The following is an 18,507-nucleotide window of genomic DNA, read 5'->3' as shown; positions in this document are numbered from 1 at the left end:
TTTATTACTCACACATTTTAGATCATATTGGGATACAACTCTGTTAATATAGTAAGAGAGAAGTGTGGTGTGGGTGCAGGTGTAGGACCCAGGAACTTCAGAACACTAATTCTTGTTTGGATACTGATTCCCTTTGTAACTGTTGACAAATAATGTCTTTTTCTTCAAGTTCACCGTCAGTAATTTGAAGTTGGAAAGTGCTTTATAAGTACTAATTACTGTTATCACAAATGTGCCCTGTACCCAAACATTACATACCTTGGGCTTCTCTATCAGAACAGTCCAAGAAGAGTAGGTAATCTTGCATATCATCAGTTAGATTATCTAGACACACAACTTCTAACAGACAACCATCTACCATTAAATTCCCTTGTTTTTGATGATTTAAGTCAAAACCTTCAGTGTACCAATTGAACTTAATAAATAAAGTATTAGATTGCCCATTCAGATTGAAACAGCTACTTTATAATCAAGCATCAAACTCTTGAGTTTGTATTTATCAAATAATAATTTGATTTTTGAATGATACTGTACCTGTTCACAGAGGTCCAGTGTAATTTCCAAAGAGCTAGCAAGGTCTACTAAATGCCAACTTTATTTTACTATTAGAATAGAATAGAATAGAATAGAATAGTGTTTCATATTAGCTTTTATTGCGGGTGGTGGTTGGGGGAGTATATTTTGGTATCTTTTGTAAGGCAGTTGTCAGAATAATTTTGTACTATGTAAATGTAAAATGTGTTTGGAAATTCTTAGCATTAAAGTGATGTCTTTGAAAGCATCCCTTCTCGCATAGATAGTTTGGACGAAGAATACAATCTTCCAGTGAATAATGTGTCATGGTCTTCTTCATCCACAGGGCTTCAAACTTGATTTTGCTTTGAATTGTGAATTTGTTGCTGTTGAGTTCAGTGACATCCGACAGGTGAAAACTAGTTTTAAAAAGCTGATGAGAGCTTGTGTTCCCAGTACTATTCCTACGGATTCTGAAGTAACATTCCTTAAGGCACTTGGTGACTCAGAGTGGTTCCCACAGGTAATTCATATGGCAGATGCTTCTAAAAATCTATATGCAGTACTGTTTACCCGTGATAAATTCCAGCCTCTGTTGAAGAGGAGCATGTGTTGTTCTAACCAACAAACCTTTCTCTTTGTTCTTTATAATTACATTGCATGAAATCAGTTACATTATTATGCAGACACCAACTATTATTTTAATAAGGCATTAGGATTTACTTGGATGTAAGATGTATTTGACAACTAGATAGTATAATTCATTGTCCCTTATAATGTAGAACAGAATGCCAGAATACAGATTAGCTTTTTTACTCTCTATATTGATTTTTATGGCCTTGATTACACTCACTTTAATTCTTCTGTTTCCCACTAAAATCATATAAAAACATAAAAGTAGAACAATGATGTAACTGTTCAGGATAAATAATAAATTGGCAGTTTTATTTTAAAACTCATACACCATTCTTCACATCTCATCACTGTTTGCTAACTCTGCATTTCAGTATATACCTTCATTTAAGAGAGAAACTAGTCTATCTGTGAGCTATGAAGGATCAAACATGGAGAGGCTCTTATATAAAAGTCCTTCAATGCAATTGGTATTTTAAACAATTCTCTACTAATCTTTCCCTTTCCTTCCTTCTCCCACACACATTTACATAGAGTTTAATCAAATCAAAATATGGTTAGGAATGTCTTTTGCAGGATTCAAGTGAGTGGGGATGTGGAAAATTAAGCTCTTTGTAAATCATAAGAAATATGAACATTTTTGGACAATTAGATGTTATGCTGAGAAGCTATTGTTGAACAAATATAGGAATATAATAATAATAGTAAAATAATAATAGAAAATAATAATAAATAAATAGTTTAAAAAACCCAGCATAGATCCTTTTTGTTATGATAACCTCTCAAGGAGGACACTTGCAATAAACAGGCAAAGAGTGAATAATGCAGTAACTCTGGAAATTACTCACCAAGGACCATATTGTTGCCTGTTCAGTGCAGCAGTGCATGGGACATAGACTTCATAGAGCTGCTGTGTCCATCCCCTTGCTCAGAAGGGTGAGTATGGACGGGAGGGGGCGAAGCCTTGACTCCTCCACCCGACCCACTTGCTCAGTAGCATAGTTACACCTACATGTTGGGGTGTGTATCTAGTACACTGGGTATAGACTTGTCAGACCATGTTCCCTCCTAGAAGAAGCAGGGAGATAGGAAGGGAGATTGTGGGAGTCACAGTGTCCTACTGTGGTGCTCCAGAGGCATGTCAACAATGTGTTTCCCTTTCTTGGGAGTAGGTCATAATATCACACATTAGCCCTAATTCAGTACTAAGATATTTTCATAGTGCTAAACTAAAATCGTATACAGTATGGTTATAAATACAAACTGAAAAGATAATGTGAATTTATATTTAATTTCTATGAGAAAACTCAGATCTTCATCCTGGAGATTTGTTTTTAGTATATTGGATTTCCCTCTGCTGGAGAAGCGAGAAATAAATTACACAGTGTGTGGTTTAATACTGTTTAAAAAGATTGAATACTTCTTTAAATGGAAGGCATAAATTTAAAAAAATGAAGTATACCGCAGTATTTTATTAAGGTAGCATAATGCACATAAGGTTCAAATTAAGAAATTTAAACTAACAATGTTGTGCTTTCATTTCAATATATTAAATGTATTCAGCTTGCAGTGGGCTCCTTTTGAAAGATAATGTGGCTTCCAGATAGCAGAAAAGGTCTTTCTGCTACACTACTGCTTATTGTATGATGGGTTGTTCAGTTGTATATACCACAAGTTTCAGGGAAATGAGTTGCAATTATTTTCTAAATCAGTAATGACTATGTGAGCATTGAAAGAAGTTGTGCATTCATAATGAGGATGAAAATATTTTTTATTCCTCTTTGAGTGATTCCATACATCTACTCCCCTATAGGTATGTGCACTACTTGTACACTGGTGCTGGAGAGTTTTTCCTAGCGGTACCCATAGAGGTGGCCATGAACATACCTGGCCTTCCCTTGTTTCCAGAGCCGAGAGTATAAAGGGTAGAGCCACCCCCCTCAGTTCCTTCTTACTGTCCCCAATTGGAGCAAGTTGTTATGCGTTTAATACACCCTCTTGTCATAGAAAACAAAAACCTAGCATATACATTGTTGTATAGTTCATAGTCAGTGTTTAGTGGTACTCATTTATTCATTTGGACTTTTCTTTATTTGATTTGATTTGATTTCAATATTCTAATTGTGCTAGTTTATTCAAGCTTTGCTTAGTACTAGGAGACTTTATGCCAAGATCTCCTGGCTTCAGGCCTTGCTCCAGATGTCACTCTTCCTGAGGTGCTGAGATAAGGGCCATGTAAGAGACCAGTGTCTGGTCTCCCACAGATTTAAATCAAGGATGAAGAAGCAGAGAGAAGTGCACTTTAGACTTTACTTCATGACTTCACTCTTTGCCTGGCCTCAGATTTAATTTGGTCTGTGCAGGGGAGTTCATCCATCATTACTTCAATGAGTGCTCCCCTGAGTCTTGCCATATGTCAGAGACAGTAGATCTTTACCAGAGCCATCTTTAAGGAAGCATAAGTGCTCAGAGTACCCTTGACATCTGAAGCCTCAAGACTGCTTCACCTGCCTCTAAGTCCTCAGTACAGGACTCCTTTTTAGCAAGACTAAGCTACTCTGGTACCAAATATAGATTGTGCCCTCTGGCTAGCATCTGCCTGGGACCATCACATATTGACTGTCATAGACTAGAGGTGTTGGCTCTAGTGCCTACCCATGGGACTGTTGAGAGAGGCTGCTGCTTCAAGGACTATGAGAGATCCAGCACCGCTTCTTAGTGTCATGCAACCTCCTATCTTAGTATCAACAATGCCAGAGGCCTATGCAGCTGCGAAGGAGTTCTTGTGCCTTTCAGTATTGGATTCCCCATTTACTCTAGAGAGAGGTCCTCTGTCAGTACCAGTGCAGATTGTGCAGACTTTGGCACTCACGTTAGTGTCTGTTTCGGCGCCCTTGGGCTCAGGGCTGGTACCATCTTGTTCAGCATTGTCAACAATGATATCTGGGCCTCCAATACATATTCAACAACACTTGATACCAGCAGCTAGGAAAACACCAAGACTACCACCAGTTCTGTTTTCTTGGTGCAGGTCTTGGTACCAGTCTCCAGTGACTCTTCCTAGTACTGCTCCATCCTGGCTTCTGATACTCCATATCAGAGTCAGAAGTTTCAGTTTATCGTGCATAAACAGTTTATCGATAAACAGACTAGACAGCAGTTACTGCTCCTCCAGACAGTCTAGATGCAACCACAGAGCACAGAGGCAGAGGTTTCCATCTTCTGCTTCCTCAGTTGCTTTATCCAGGGAACCTCAGGCCTTGGAGCAGCCTGTTTGACTCCATTGTCCTACTATTCTTACAGTAGGAAGTTTTTCCTGAGATTTAATTTAAATTTGCTGTGCTGTAGTTTGAACCCATTGCCTCTTGTCCTGTTCTCTGTGGCAAGTGAGAGCAACTTTTCTCCATCTTTTTTATGGCAACCTTTCAAGTATTTGAAGATCGCTATCATGTCCCCCCTTAATCTCCTCTTTTCCAAACTAAACATAGTCAGTTCCTTCAGCCTTTGCTCATATGGCTTGCATTCCATCACTTTGATTATCTGTGTCACTCACCTCTGGATCCTTTCCAGTTTCTCCACATCCTTTCTATACATTGGTGACCAAAACTTGACACAGTACTCCAGCTGAGGCCTAACCAGTGCTGTGTAGAGCGATACTATCATCTTCTGTGACTTGCATGCTATGCCTCTGTTAATGCAGCCTAAAATTGCATTTGCTTTATTTTGCAACATTGCATTGCTGACTCATGTTGAGGTTGTGATCCACCACAACTCCCAGATCCTTCTCAACAGTGCTGCTGCCATGTCAGTTATTTCCCCATTCTGTATTTGTGCATTTGGTTTTTCTTCCCTGAGTGTGGCACCTTATATTTGTCTTTATTGAATTTCATTTTGTTGTCTATAGCCCAGTACTCCAATGTATCAAGATTCCTCTGAATTTTAACTCTATCCTCCAAAGTATTGGCAACCTCCACTCCCCCTCCCCCCAGCTTTGTGCCATCTGCTAATTTGAGGAGTATGCCTTCTATGCCTACATACAGGTAGTTAATAACAATATTAAACAACATCGGACCCAGAATAGAATCCCATGGAACCCCACTTAAGACCACCTCCCTCCAATCTGATATCATTCCATTAATAGTTTCTCTTTATTTGTGGCTGTTTAACCAATTATGTATCCACTTAATGGTAGTTCCGCTGAGCCTGCATTTCTCCATTTTACTTATTATGTGGGACTATGTCAAAAGCCTTGCTGAAGTCCAAGTATATTATATCCATTGCATTCCCTCTATCGACCAAACCAGTTACCCTGTCAGAGAAGGATATCAAGCTTGTTTGGCATGTTTTGTTATTAGTAAATCCATGGTGGCTGCTAGTGATTACCCCTTCATCCTCCAGGTATTCGCAAATTGAATGTTTTATACATTGTTCTAGTAGCTTCCCAGGTATCAAAGTCAGGCTGATTGGTCTGTAGTTCCCTGGCTTCTCCTTTTTCCCCCTTTGATAAATGTTCCTATTGTTGACATTGTAGAGCGGTGATGTGGTCCTCTGTACATACCTTTGCTAGCCATTATGTAATTACTACAGCATCATGGGATGATGTGACTATGGGGAAAGTAGTCCTACAGCCCCTCCTCAGAAGAGACTCCTAGCCCCACCTCCATTTGAGAAACAGCTTGGAGTTACTTACAATGGAATGGACATACACAATCACTCCAAGAAGAAAAATGGTTACTTATCTTCTTTTAACTTGTTCTCGAAATATGTTGTATATATTCATTCCATGATCCAACTCCCCAACTCATCAGACGCTTTCATCCAAGATTCTGGTATGAAAGAACTGAATGAGGGGTGGGGCAATTCCACTGTTATACCCTGCACTCCAAGTAGAGGGAAGGTGGGATGCATGTGTAGCTGTCCCTACAGGTACCACTAGGGAAAACTCTCTGGCACCTGTGCATGAGATGTATGCACTCTTACAGTGTAATAGACATATACAATGCATTTCAGACAACAACTACAAGCTGTAAGGCAGATTCTCTCTTTTTCTCCACCTTCCCTCTGTTCTCCCTGTGTCCTTTCTGACCTTTTTCAGTTTCTCCACCTTCCTTCTGTTCTCCCTGTGTCCTCTCTCTTGTATTCTCCTTTAACATCTGATCCTTTTTTTTTTTTTTTTTGACATCCATGAATCTAGATTTATCTTTTCTTGTATCTTTTCAACTACATTACTTTCTTCCCTATAACACACACTACATATTTTCCATTCCTCGCTTTCAAGCTTTCAGACTTCCCACTATTAATCTTAATCTTATTTGGGTTGTGTCCTCCTATTGTTGAAATAGCCATGTGCTGCTTACCCAAGTATGTTCTTCCGTGCCATTTGATCTTGGATTACCAACACCATATAAATGGTAGAAACCAAAACCAGAGACTTTCTCATTTTTAGGAATAAAATTGTGATGCATTACATAAATCAGGAAATTTTTCACAAAATATGAGCTTGATAATAAGAGATTCCAATTCTACAAACAGTTTTCAGAACATGTCTAATTATAACTCCAGGAGAAGTTACACTGAAGTCAATAGGACAGTTCATGGGGTAAATTTACAACTGTGCTTAAGTGTTTGTAGAATTAATACCATCAAGAATATTTGAGGATCTACCTCCCCACATCCCAGCCAGCCTGGCCAAAAACAAAGTACGAGAGAGAAAAGATTGCTCTATTTCCATAAGACAGAAACACGTTTTCTAAATGAATAAATTTAAAACTCTAAAGAGTTTGAGTAGTAGACATGTTCTCTGTAGTTATTGTTAAAGAAAAATTAACTCACCAGTTACATGCCCAGTGAAATAGACAAACAACAAATAGATACTTAGATATTTGGTTACAGTTTATTCAATACTCAAGCAAAGTACACTCACCTGCAGAAAAAACAGCACACCTGTGCAACTTTTTTGAATAGTAACAATTGATAGACATGTCTAATTTGTTAAAAATACGTGATCAGAAATTTCACTCAAAATCACTAGAAATAGCATATTATGGGTAGTGTAAAGATGCTCACTCAATAATATGGTAACACCCCATTAAATAGAAAAATAAAATTATTATATTAGTGTGTTTCACTGGTGTAATGATTATTGTTTTGTCTCTGATATTTACTTGGCAAGGATTTGTAAATCTTTTAAAATTTCCTAAATAAATAAATAAATTAATATAAATATAAAATCATGAATGGTATGGTATGAATCTATAAGCATTCAGCTATATTAACAGATAAATTCTGCACTCTAGTAAGTTACTTTTTATATTTTGTTATATATAATATACATAATATATATATATATTATGTAGCTTCACAGGATAATGCAGTTGGGAGTGGTCATATCAGAGCTCCTTGAAAATGGTTCTTCAGTCATGGTTTGTTTGGAAGATGGTTGGGATATTACTGCACAGGTAAGCCGCTATTACAAATTTCTGAATGACAAGAGCTAGTAAACACCAAACATTAGATTTTGGCCAAGTAGCTATAATTTTATTATAACTTGAAACAACAAACTCCTAAGGCAACCTGTCCTACCAGCAGGGAAAAGGCAAGGGCTACCTGAATCTGTCACCAGTCTTCATCCATTTTGATTTTCAAATCCAGAGCAAGCACTCAAAAGAACACTTTCACCAAAGGTCTTGAATGGGCCTGCATAATTCAAGGGCCTAACCAAGGTCTGCAGCCCTGTGCAGACTACTGGATGATGAAAGGCTAAAATTCACCACAAGAACTTTCTTATCTTTGTGACTGAAACACATTTTAGCATAGAAGCTGAGTTGATGGGCATTACACCCTTATCTCTACCACTGTATGTTTGAGACCCTTTCCCATAAACACACACATAATTCTGACCCTGCTAAGGTGATTATAACATCTGCTGCCAAGACAAATTACCAAAACATAGTTCTTGTGAAACAAACTATAGATTAAATGAAAAGCAACAGCTGTACTCATTCAGTGAGTAGATTGTGCCTCTGTAAATGCTTCATAATCCAAAAGATACATACAGGAAATCAATAATTCCATCAGATCATTTGAGAAGCTGACACACAACTCATAGCTCCACACAAACAAAGCACAAATGAAACTTAACACTGTCCATTCAACCATTATTAAATTATGTAGACAGAGCAGGAAGAGGCCCATTTCTGCCCAGTGCTGCCTTTTAGGCCCCACCACATGCTAGCCAATAAGGAAGGGCAACATGGCACCGCTCCAGAGGGTGTAGTCCATCACTCTCTGGGTCCTCTTCTGCAATCCTCTGCCAGCTGAGATGGTCAGCACCCATTTTCTAAATGTTTGTCCTACTTGTCTGTTGATAAAATGTTTTTAATTTAAATTTAATTTAAATTTGGCAAATGTTGTAGAGGCTTCCAAATTCTGCAATCACTCAGATTTGCTTTTTTTCCCGAAATTCAATAAAACCTCACTTTAGTTGAAGCTTTTTTTATATGAAGCTTGCTCTTATCCAAATTTGGATTATTTCTGCCATAGTAAATGACTTATCTATTAACTCTCCCCATTATTCATAGCTTAATTTATTGTAATGCTTTTGATGCCTTGCAGTATTTCACATAAACAGGTTTAAAACATTTTAGTTTGTTGAACAAAACTCTAGTTTTAAATGTGATACATCTAATGTTAACACAAAGACACTCTGTTTTGTGATCTAGGTGGTGTCTCTGGTGCAGTTACTCAGTGATCCATTCTACAGGACACTTGAAGGTTTCCGAATGTTAGTGGAAAAAGAATGGCTCTCTTTTGGTCATAAGTTCAATCAACGTAGTAATGTGACCCTCAATTGTCAGGGTAGTGGATTTGCTCCCATTTTCTTACAGTTCCTGGACTGTGTACATCAGGTAAGCATAACAAATCTATACCTATTCAGAGTTTAGAAAATGGATGCATAGGTGCCATCGTTGCAGATTTATTAATAGGTAATGCTTTGAAAAAGAAATAGGAACTTCCCTTTCACCTTTATGAGAGAGTACCCTTTTTGCAGGGAAAATAGTGAAGCTGTTGGTAGAAAGATAGAAGATAACCCGTCCCTGCTAAATAGTAGCAGTTGGTATTGTGGATCATGTAAGGTGATTTACAGAGGGATTTCAAATAGAAGTTTTGTGAGTTAAAAACAAGCTTCAGGTAGTACATGAAGAAGATTGAATCACAAGAAAGAATTTATATTTACTGAGCAGGAGCATACTGTACATTCACTTTCTGCAAAAAGAATGCCAGCTGTCCTATGTGGTAGTCAACTCTTCTCTTTGCAGGTAACTGTGGGTAGACTATTCACTCCATCTATTGTGGAAGCGGAAGAAGCTTCTACAATAATTATATTGTTGGTGGTGGTGGAGTTGGTGGTGTTTCAGAACTCTTCAGTAAAACTTCAGTCAATTACTTCATTTCTGCTTTGTGCGAAGGTCCACAGATCTGTTAAAATGGTACTTTAGCCAGCTTGCATCTTTGGGGTAGAACCAGACCTGTCAGTCACTGGCAGGAGGGGAATGCCCAACCTCCTGAAGTTCCCTCTCTTTCTTCTGCTTCAGGTTGCCGGCAGCTCAGACAGCCCACCCTGCAGCAGAGCTTTTCTGAGGGAAATTCCAATTTTTAGCCTAAATTTCAGATCACTATTGCATCTGTCTAATTCTCAGCTATGTCCCAGGGCTGTGTTTGATTTTAGGGAGATTGTCCCCTTAGCTCTACCGCCCATTCTGAGGCATTTATACTGACTGGTTCAGCTATAGGCTTCTGGCAGTGAGCTAGGCTGAGAAAAAGCCAGAGGCAAAAGGAAGGCTCTATGTCTCCAGTTCCTCCTTTATCAAGTGTCTCAGTGGGGAGCTCAACCAGCTCTGTGGGCAGGACTCATTTTCTACCTCTCAGCCCCATCTGGGTGGGATCACCTCCCCGCTTCCTCCAGCAGGAGAGAAGGCAAGAAAGATTGAAGAAGCTGGTTCTGCTGGACAAGATGCAGCTCTCCTCAGCCCCCTTCTCCACTCTGCAGCAAAGGAGATGAGGAGGAACGCAGGCTTGGAAAAGAACTTGGCTCTGAGGCAGGCCCCCCCTCTTCCCTCATCACAGCCCAGATACAGCCAATGCCAGAAAGTTTTATAATGGACGTTTGGGCCTAGCTTTCTCGTTATGCTGCCTCTCTGTAACAGCCCCTTCCTCTCAGGAACTTTGCTGATATCCCAAGCCAGTATATCCAGGGGAAACACAAACCTATCTGGCCCATGTGAATCCTATGCAGTAGAGTGAGGTAAAACTTCTAGGGAGCCCACCCTTGCGCCCCAGGCCAGTTTCTTCCTTGAGAAATTCAGAAGAGATGGCGTGGACTGATGCCCTCTTCAATTCCTTTCCACCACTCATGGTCTGAGACAGAACTGTTCCTGTTGTGTAGCCTTTCCAGTATTCCTGCTCAAAATTCAGCTCTGAAAATAGTTTTGTAAATAATTTTTCTTAGATAGTTAGCTTAGTTAAGTCTAGTTAGATAGTTTTCAGTGCCAGGGGATTCCTTCCCTTTGTTTTCCCACCATTTGGTACACCCCAAGTTTCAGGCTTCAAGCCTTGTCTGTCCTATCCCTGGTTCTTTCTGGTTAGTACCCTTGCTGGAGCTGCCTGTAGTGTCTTTGGGAATCATATTCCTTCAAAACGTGATATCTGTTGCTTCTTTCCCCTTATACTAGGCAGTCTCAAGAGTTCAGTCTCTGCAGACATTTAATGGGGATCTCCATAAAACCCCAATCTGATACTGCCCCATCCCACTCCCCATCTCACCGACGTGAGCCTCCTGGTAGTGTCCATCCAGGATCAGGGCTCTCCAGCTGGAAATCCACCAAGAGATCCAAGGACTCAACTAAATGGAGGCATGAGGATGGTAAAGTTAAACACCCTCATTAAAAGAGGGACAAATCACTCCATAAGTCCTCTAAGAAAAGGACTGCTTCTCCTCTTCCCTTATCACTGAGTGAGACTGTGCCCCAAGGTGGGTTCAACCTGGAGCTCACAGGGGGCATGGACCGACATCACCAGAACTGGGAGCTACAATCATTCCGAAGCCATCTACGAAAATGGCTGGGCCGATCCATGCACAACACAAGGACACAAGGTGCTTTCACTTTCCGTACCGACAGTACTACACTGTACAAAGACTGCAGCACCCAAACTCATGCTGATGGATCTGCCCATACCCAAGACGCCTGACAACTCTCCTCCTGCTAAGGCTTGAAATGCACTTCTCATGGACCTTGTGATTTACATACATCCCAAATCACCAATCTTTTCTGACCCAATTCTATCTTGCACCATCATTTGCTAATCCCGCACACCATTCAGGCCGTAAACGCTCCAACACCATTGGTACACTTTTTTGCTCATTCCTGCCTCTGTCCATATGATCTTAAGACACATGGTCCATCAGCTCCACCAACAGTCAGACAACCCTACTCCTTGAGCAAGCAGGAAGCTGTACTGACTCTTCTCCCAGTGGTTCAGAAACAAGACTCGATACCTGACTGGGCTTCCAGAGCCTCCCAGATGCCTTCAATTCCTCATGACCCAGACTATTGGGCTAAGGGTCAATGGTACCCCCACTGGTGCTTTGCCTCCTTATCGTTATGATCTCATTCACTGGCCATACTGGGGCTCCTGTGATCTATGCTTCTGGGCCCCAAACTATGTGTCGCTTTCAACAAAGGATCACTTCTCGAACAGGAGCAACTGATACAACCAAGAGGATTGAGGGTTAAGCAACCTCTCCTCAAACATTCTCTAAATGGATTTCCAGCTGCATCTTCCTATGCTATGTGTTTTTGGAGGCCCCATCCTCCTCAGACACACAGTGTTCACTCAACCAGAGCCCAAACTGTGTTGGTGACATCCCTACAAGGTATTCTTCTCTTGGAAATTTTCAGTGCAGCAACTTGGGGTGCCATTCACACTTTTACTAAACATTATATGCTGGTTCAAGTTTCTACCAAGGATGCTTCCTTTGGTTCAGTGGTCCTACGATCAGTGGTGCAGAACACTTTCTTGTGCCCTTCTCCTCAACGTACACTGCTTGGGAGTCATCAACAGTGAAAACTCATAGGGACATACACTTAAAGAAGAAAGAAAGTTACTTACCTTATAGTAACGAGATCTGTGGCCTCTTTAGGTATTGCATGACCCACCCTCCTTCCCGTCTACTGAGTTGCTCACCTGATTGGCAATAGATAGGAATTGGAGAGGCAGTTGGTCCACACTACCCATACACTACTCTCGGTTCAGAGCAGGTGTAGGGTGCAGGCACGGACCAACGAACACTGCTATTGAACAATCTTCCAGTCTCAGACACATGGTGTGCATCCCCATCCATAGTTAATACCCATAGGGAACACACCTCTCCTAGAACTCCAGTTACTATAAGGTAAGTAACCTTCCTTCCTCATAGGAGTGCTTTACTGTGGATATATTAGAATGTCCAAACAAGAAAGTCAAGTCTCTGTACTACACCATTCTCAGCATATTCAAGAAAATGAAGTTTTCTATGCATCTCAAATGCTTCCTTAAGACATCAACTTTATTCCAACCCCACAAGATCAGAGAATACCTTGGAATCTCATTTTGCCCCTTACTGGATTACCCAGTTTGAACCCCCACAGGAGGTGTCATTATATTTCCTATCTATTAGAGAAGGCTTCCAAATGGCTACAATCTGCAATCAGATGAAGTTTTTTAATTTATAGTTGGGAGTTTTCTCAAATGTCCCGCTACTGTACTATTAATTCAGATATATACTCCTTCCAACTGTGATAGCATTAATTCCCTAAGGAAATCCAAGAAATATTCCTCTTTTGATTAACCAGTCCTTAGGAGCACAACAATCTCAGGTCAGAGAAGTCAGGACTCCAGTACTGAAATCTGTTGGATGGCCATTTATTCACCAAATTCTGCATATTGGTCATCCAATCTTAGCCAATTCCATTTCCTTTCTTTTGGCAGTCATATTCTTCACACCTTAATGCCCAGGGGAAGATGCATATTGCAGGCAGGGCCAGTAACACTGGCTATTATTAAGAGAGTGTGTATATTTATTTATAAGTTTATGTAACTATAATCTGCTTTATTTTGAATGTCCATATTTAAAAGATGATTCTGCTTCCCACCTTGGAGACACATTGCTATGAAAATCCCAGTGTAAGGGATCTGTGGACCTTAGCACGAAGAATAGGAAAATGTATCCATGCTTATCTGAAAATTTCCTTTATTCAGAAAATAAGGTTCACAGCTCCATCTCACCCTGTGGAAAAATGGATCATCCAGAATAGAGATAGAAATTGATATCCAAGGGTTTGAGTTTGTAATCATTAATTAGAGTTTATTATGCTCTGCAGTAGGAGAAATTGTTCGTTTTCCTCCAAGTATATATAACACCATCTGTAATTTAAGAAATTAGATTTGAATTATCCTGGCCATGGAAGTTGTCTCAACTGGAGGGAACTTAAAGAAGTGGGGCATTCCCTTGCTGCCAGTGACTGAGGATATGTATACACTGACGGCAGCAAATTTGCTGCTGTGTCAGATCCATCTAGCCAAATCGATTGAGCGGAAGTGAAGACCCATTCAATCGATCCGGAAGTCGATTCAATTAAACCACCTCCTCAAAAGCCGTAGCGCTGCGTCGACGCGAACGTATTTCCTGTCGGCACATCACAGTGGAGACAGCACACTAAAGGGAAGTTACAAAGTTGATGGGAGTTACGCAAGCTACTCTGCGTAGCTTGCATAATTCCCGTCGACTGCCGCCGGATTTCCGGGTAAGTGTAGACTAGGTCTGACAAGTCTGGTTCTGCCCCTAAACTGCAAGTAGGCTGAGGTACCCATTGTAACAGATCTGTGGACCTTACTACTCAAAGAAAGGAAATTTTCAGGTAAGTGTGGATAAAGTTTCTTATTCTGCCCATCTTTTTTGGATGCAGTGTTGTTGAGCCATGTTGCTCCCAGGATATTAGAGACACAAGGTGACAGAGAGACAAGCTTTCAAGCTTACATAGAGCTGAAGAAGAGTTTGATGTAAGTTCAAAAGCTTGTTTCTCACCAACAGAAGCTGTTCCAATAAAAAATATTACCTCACCCACATTTTCTCTCTTTTCTTTTTGGCCCATTTAAATGTTTCTGTTAGACTCCAAACTACATTTTCTGTAAAATCAACTATTTATTTTTTCTAGGATAAGCCACTGAGTTACCAGAATTAATGTTTATATAGTGTGCTTTTAAAAAATAAAAGAAAATTATCTATTTATTTTTACATTGACTAGTAAGTATCATTTAGAAAAAACTGTCTTTATATATAATGTGAGGGTACTTTTAAAATACAGTAACAATATCCCATACATGGTACTGTGTATTTCATTCTTACCTATTTCTGTTTAATAAATTATACAAGTTATTAATTTTTGAATAAACAAACTTTACAGAATAAGCTGTATTTCTTGCCTTTTACCTTAGTGTTTAATCAATATATTATTATACCCCTCTTTGCTTCAGCTTAATAAAATGCTGTGGTCTAAGTATATGATATAATATTATAAGTATGAATAAATTATCTAGAAGTTCACAAAAACTTTCTGAAGATAGCCTTTTAGCCCATGATGATGTATTGATTTCACAAACTCTAACAGTATTTTTCCAGATTTCAAGGGTATGATTTTTGAAGGTTATTCAAATTAATATGTATGCTTACATAGAAATTTGTCATGGAGAATCTGATCCTAAATATTTGTACTATGATGTTGCTATGAGTGGTGCCCTATGTTAGTTTGTGTGCAGCTAGATATAATATATTATTATCAGACTAGAATTTGATCCTCAAATTTAAGATGTTACAGTCTGATATTCAAATTAAAGGAACACCACAAATAAACACTGTGGAGAAACATTTGGTTTGTCTTTAAATCTTTTTTTAACCATTCATTTCAGTTTTAACATCTTGAGTGCAATAAAAATGATAGAGCCAATGTACATAAATTTGTCAGTTTTCAATTAATGTTACAAAGAAAACATATGAAGCAGTGTTTCCTAAATTAAAACTGCATCATCTTTTAAAAAGTCATTGTTTATGCCAGTATCTCCAGGTGTCAGCTGAATTGTTAATGCTAAATCATTGTTTCACAATAGCAACATCTGGCACATATTCGCATTGCTTCTAAGAAGAGGGGTTGGTTAAAGTGATGTCATAACAGGAAGCTCCCCTTATTTTATACTTCAACTATATCTATTTGGTATTTTGTTAAATATAGCTCAACTGTATAGTCAATAAATGATGATTTAGAATTTAAATAAAATTCTCCATCAATTTTAGGGCCCAATCCTGCATACAGTTACATATGTGAAATACTTTATTTACATCAGTAGTCACTGTGAACTCAATATGACTACTCCCATGGGGAAAGTTACTCAGCTGTTCACATGTTTGCAGCAACAGTCTTAGTGATTGCTAGTTATTCTATAGGATATTTCAGAATTTTTTGGTTATTTATTTAAACCAAATTAATAATTTAATTTAAATCAAATTTGTATTGGGATTACAAAACTGAAAGATATAGAACTGGAAATCTACAAAAGGATATTCAGAAGAGAACTGAGTAAATGGGGACAACATGATTTGAAAAAGAATTCTGGAATGTCAGAGAGTCTTTATTTTAGTTACAGTATCAGAAACATCTGTATGTTTACTTATATAATGAATATCTATTTTTGCTATATATTAAGCATCTAGGGTGGGATTTTCAAAGGAGCCTAATGCATTTAAACACTCAATCCCCAATTTACGTTTTTGGGTTGCTTATGTGGAAATTGCATCATTATTAACCAGTACTTCAACCTTTTATACAAATTTAGGGTCTAATCTCTTTCAAATCAAGGAAGGCTTTTCCATTGATTCTAATGGGGGCAAAACCCAATAGATAACTGAATATACATAAACTTTTAAAAATTAAATGTGATTAGGTAACCTGCAATGACAAGTGACATCTTTTTTGTGTTTGTTTGTAATCAGTTACATAATCCCAACGCCTTTCTACTACATTCGATTTCCTGTGCACACAGTTCTCTCATTTCTGATTGTCTGAGCTACATTATATCAGGGACTTTTGACCCCAGTAGCTCACCACTGATTTAAACTTTGCAGATTGTACTGCAGTTGGAGAAATAAATGCTAACAGTGGTCACCTAAGCCAGTTCTGGCTTCTTTCTCATATCCAAGTATACAGAAATCAACTATTAAAACACATACAATAATAGCAACTGTGTCATTTGCCTTTGTTCTTTCATGCTGCAAGTATTTTAGATGATGATTGTTTTCCCAAAGAAGTAAACTGCATTATAATAATTACTACGGTTACTTAAGTTCCAGAAGTGTCAGAAAAGGGATTCAATTGCAAAATTATTTCATTCTCAACACCTAGATTCCTGCCAGGATTTGAACAACAGTTTATTTTTATTGCCCTTTAAATTTGGTAAACTACTTATGGGCACTTAGGCAGAATTAGAATCTTGTAAAATTCATGGCTAATAACAAAATACGTTGATCTATAAAAAAAAATTTAAAAAAAAAATCCATCCCTTGTGCAAAGCACTGAAAAAATCTTAACATGGAAAAAATGTACTAAACTACATATAAAATGCATATTAGTAAATATAGCTTTTGCGATCTGTCAGTTTATGATTGCATATGACATTGCTATTCAGAATTAATGTATTATTTGACCATTTTTAAATCTGCTCAGGCCAATAAAAGTGTTATAGTTCCACTATAATTCTGTCAGTCTTTTCCTTATCCTTTTCATAAAGAAAGATTAAAAGCTTTTTCCTTTATAAACAAACCTGATCTTCCACAGTTTTATTATGAAGAAAATTACATTTCTGAAAATTGTGTGTTGCGCTTCTGTATCGTTACAAAAGCCATGAGAGTTTAGCAATCTGCATCATAGAGGGGACAGAATAAGCAAATATGCACAGAACTGAAAGTTTCTAAAGTGGATTAATATTTTAGATATCTGTCTAGACGTGAACGTCCAAATCAGAATTCATTGTCTGAAATACTGTATATGCGCCTTTCTGTTTCTATATGGATTTTTTCTATATTGCTCCAATCCATCGTTGCTATAATTGGTACCTCATTTCTTTTTGATGGATTCAGATTCAGAAATGTGTTAAACTAACACATTTGACACTACGTTCCCAAATGAACTCACACAGAGAAATGTTAAAAGACAAACACATGTCCCCTGTGAACGAATGCTTTTCACAAAACATATCTGACCTCTTAATCCTTGTCCTCAAAGGAAACCTGCACAACACCTTAAAAAGACAAGTCTGGGAGTTTAAATTCATAGTTTTGCTAAACACTAAAAATCATAAAGACAGTGGCTGTATATTACAACAATCTATAGCCCACTAATACCCCTTTTTTGACCTATGACTTCAGAGGAGTTAATGGGCCACTTCACTTTGAATGGTCCCTTACAGCATGTGTTAACTACTTATGCTAAACAGTCTGTTCCACCTTGTATTTAGCTGTGACATTCTGAATACCTTTCCCAGACCTGAAGAACAACTGTGTTGCTCAAAGGCTTGTCTCTTTCACCAACAGGAGTTGGTCCAACAAAAGATATTACCTCATCCATCTTGTCACTCAAGACTGTTAGCATTTTCTGAAAATCTAAACCTGGACCACATAAAAGCAGAGTTTAGTATTTAATGCCAGTTGAGCACATTCCGAAGATCTTCAGGGGTTTCCAGTTAGTTTGTAACTGTAGTGATTAGTGATAAACATGTTTTTTCCTTGACTTGGGTAAAAGCAGGGAGATAGCTGAAATAATAGCAGAAGGAAAAGTTGAAAGGGAAAATGAAAAACTGAGGAAGGAAATGAGTGCGGGGGGGGGGGGGAAGCAAGGCTAATGGGAATATTGCAAGAATAAAATGAGTATGGAAGTGTTAGTGTTATGATAGACAAAGCCCCATGATCCTTGCAGCTGATAGCTTTGCTTGTATTCTTCAAATAATGTATTTATCTGCATTACATCTAAAGATTGACTTAAGGATTTCTTTATTTTGAAAATGAAATTAAAAAGTAGCAAATTGAAAATTGATAAAAGGATATTGCCATGTGAAGCTATTGAGGCCAAGAAGAGTTAAAAGGAGTAAGACATTTAAATGGGTAATAAGTATATCCAGAGTTGTTATAATTAATGCTAACACATTTTGGAAACTTCCTTACAAAACTTCATGGTTTATCCTTAAACCTCATGATTAAGGGTTTAAGCCAGTCTCTAA

General features: G+C 38.4%; 1 protein-coding gene across 7 annotated transcripts in view; it reads left to right on the top strand.

Annotated features, from left to right (window-relative positions):
- SBF2 (SET binding factor 2) overlaps positions 1 to 18,507 on the top strand; it is a 547,042-nt gene that overhangs the window by 456,772 nt on the left and 71,763 nt on the right. For 6 of the 7 annotated variants that reach the window (XR_010918455.1, XM_067540773.1, XM_067540772.1 and 3 more), the window contains 3 exons: positions 860 to 1,036; positions 7,503 to 7,604; positions 8,868 to 9,053. Coding sequence is in view for 6 of the 7 variants with exons in the window: in XM_067540773.1 (XP_067396874.1) it covers positions 860 to 1,036; positions 7,503 to 7,604; positions 8,868 to 9,053 (465 nt within the window). In the remaining variant the exon portion in view is untranslated. The remainder of the gene's footprint in view (positions 1 to 859; positions 1,037 to 7,502; positions 7,605 to 8,867; positions 9,054 to 18,507) is intronic. The other variant, XM_067540774.1, reaches the window with a different exon arrangement.

Source organism: Emydura macquarii, unplaced genomic scaffold (assembly GCF_026122565.2).
Source record: "Emydura macquarii macquarii isolate MOO-44397 ecotype Brisbane River unplaced genomic scaffold, CSIRO-AGI_Emac_v2 contig_587, whole genome shotgun sequence".
Taxonomy (NCBI): Eukaryota; Metazoa; Chordata; order Testudines; family Chelidae; genus Emydura; species Emydura macquarii.
This window is presented reverse-complemented; position numbering and strand designations above follow the sequence as displayed.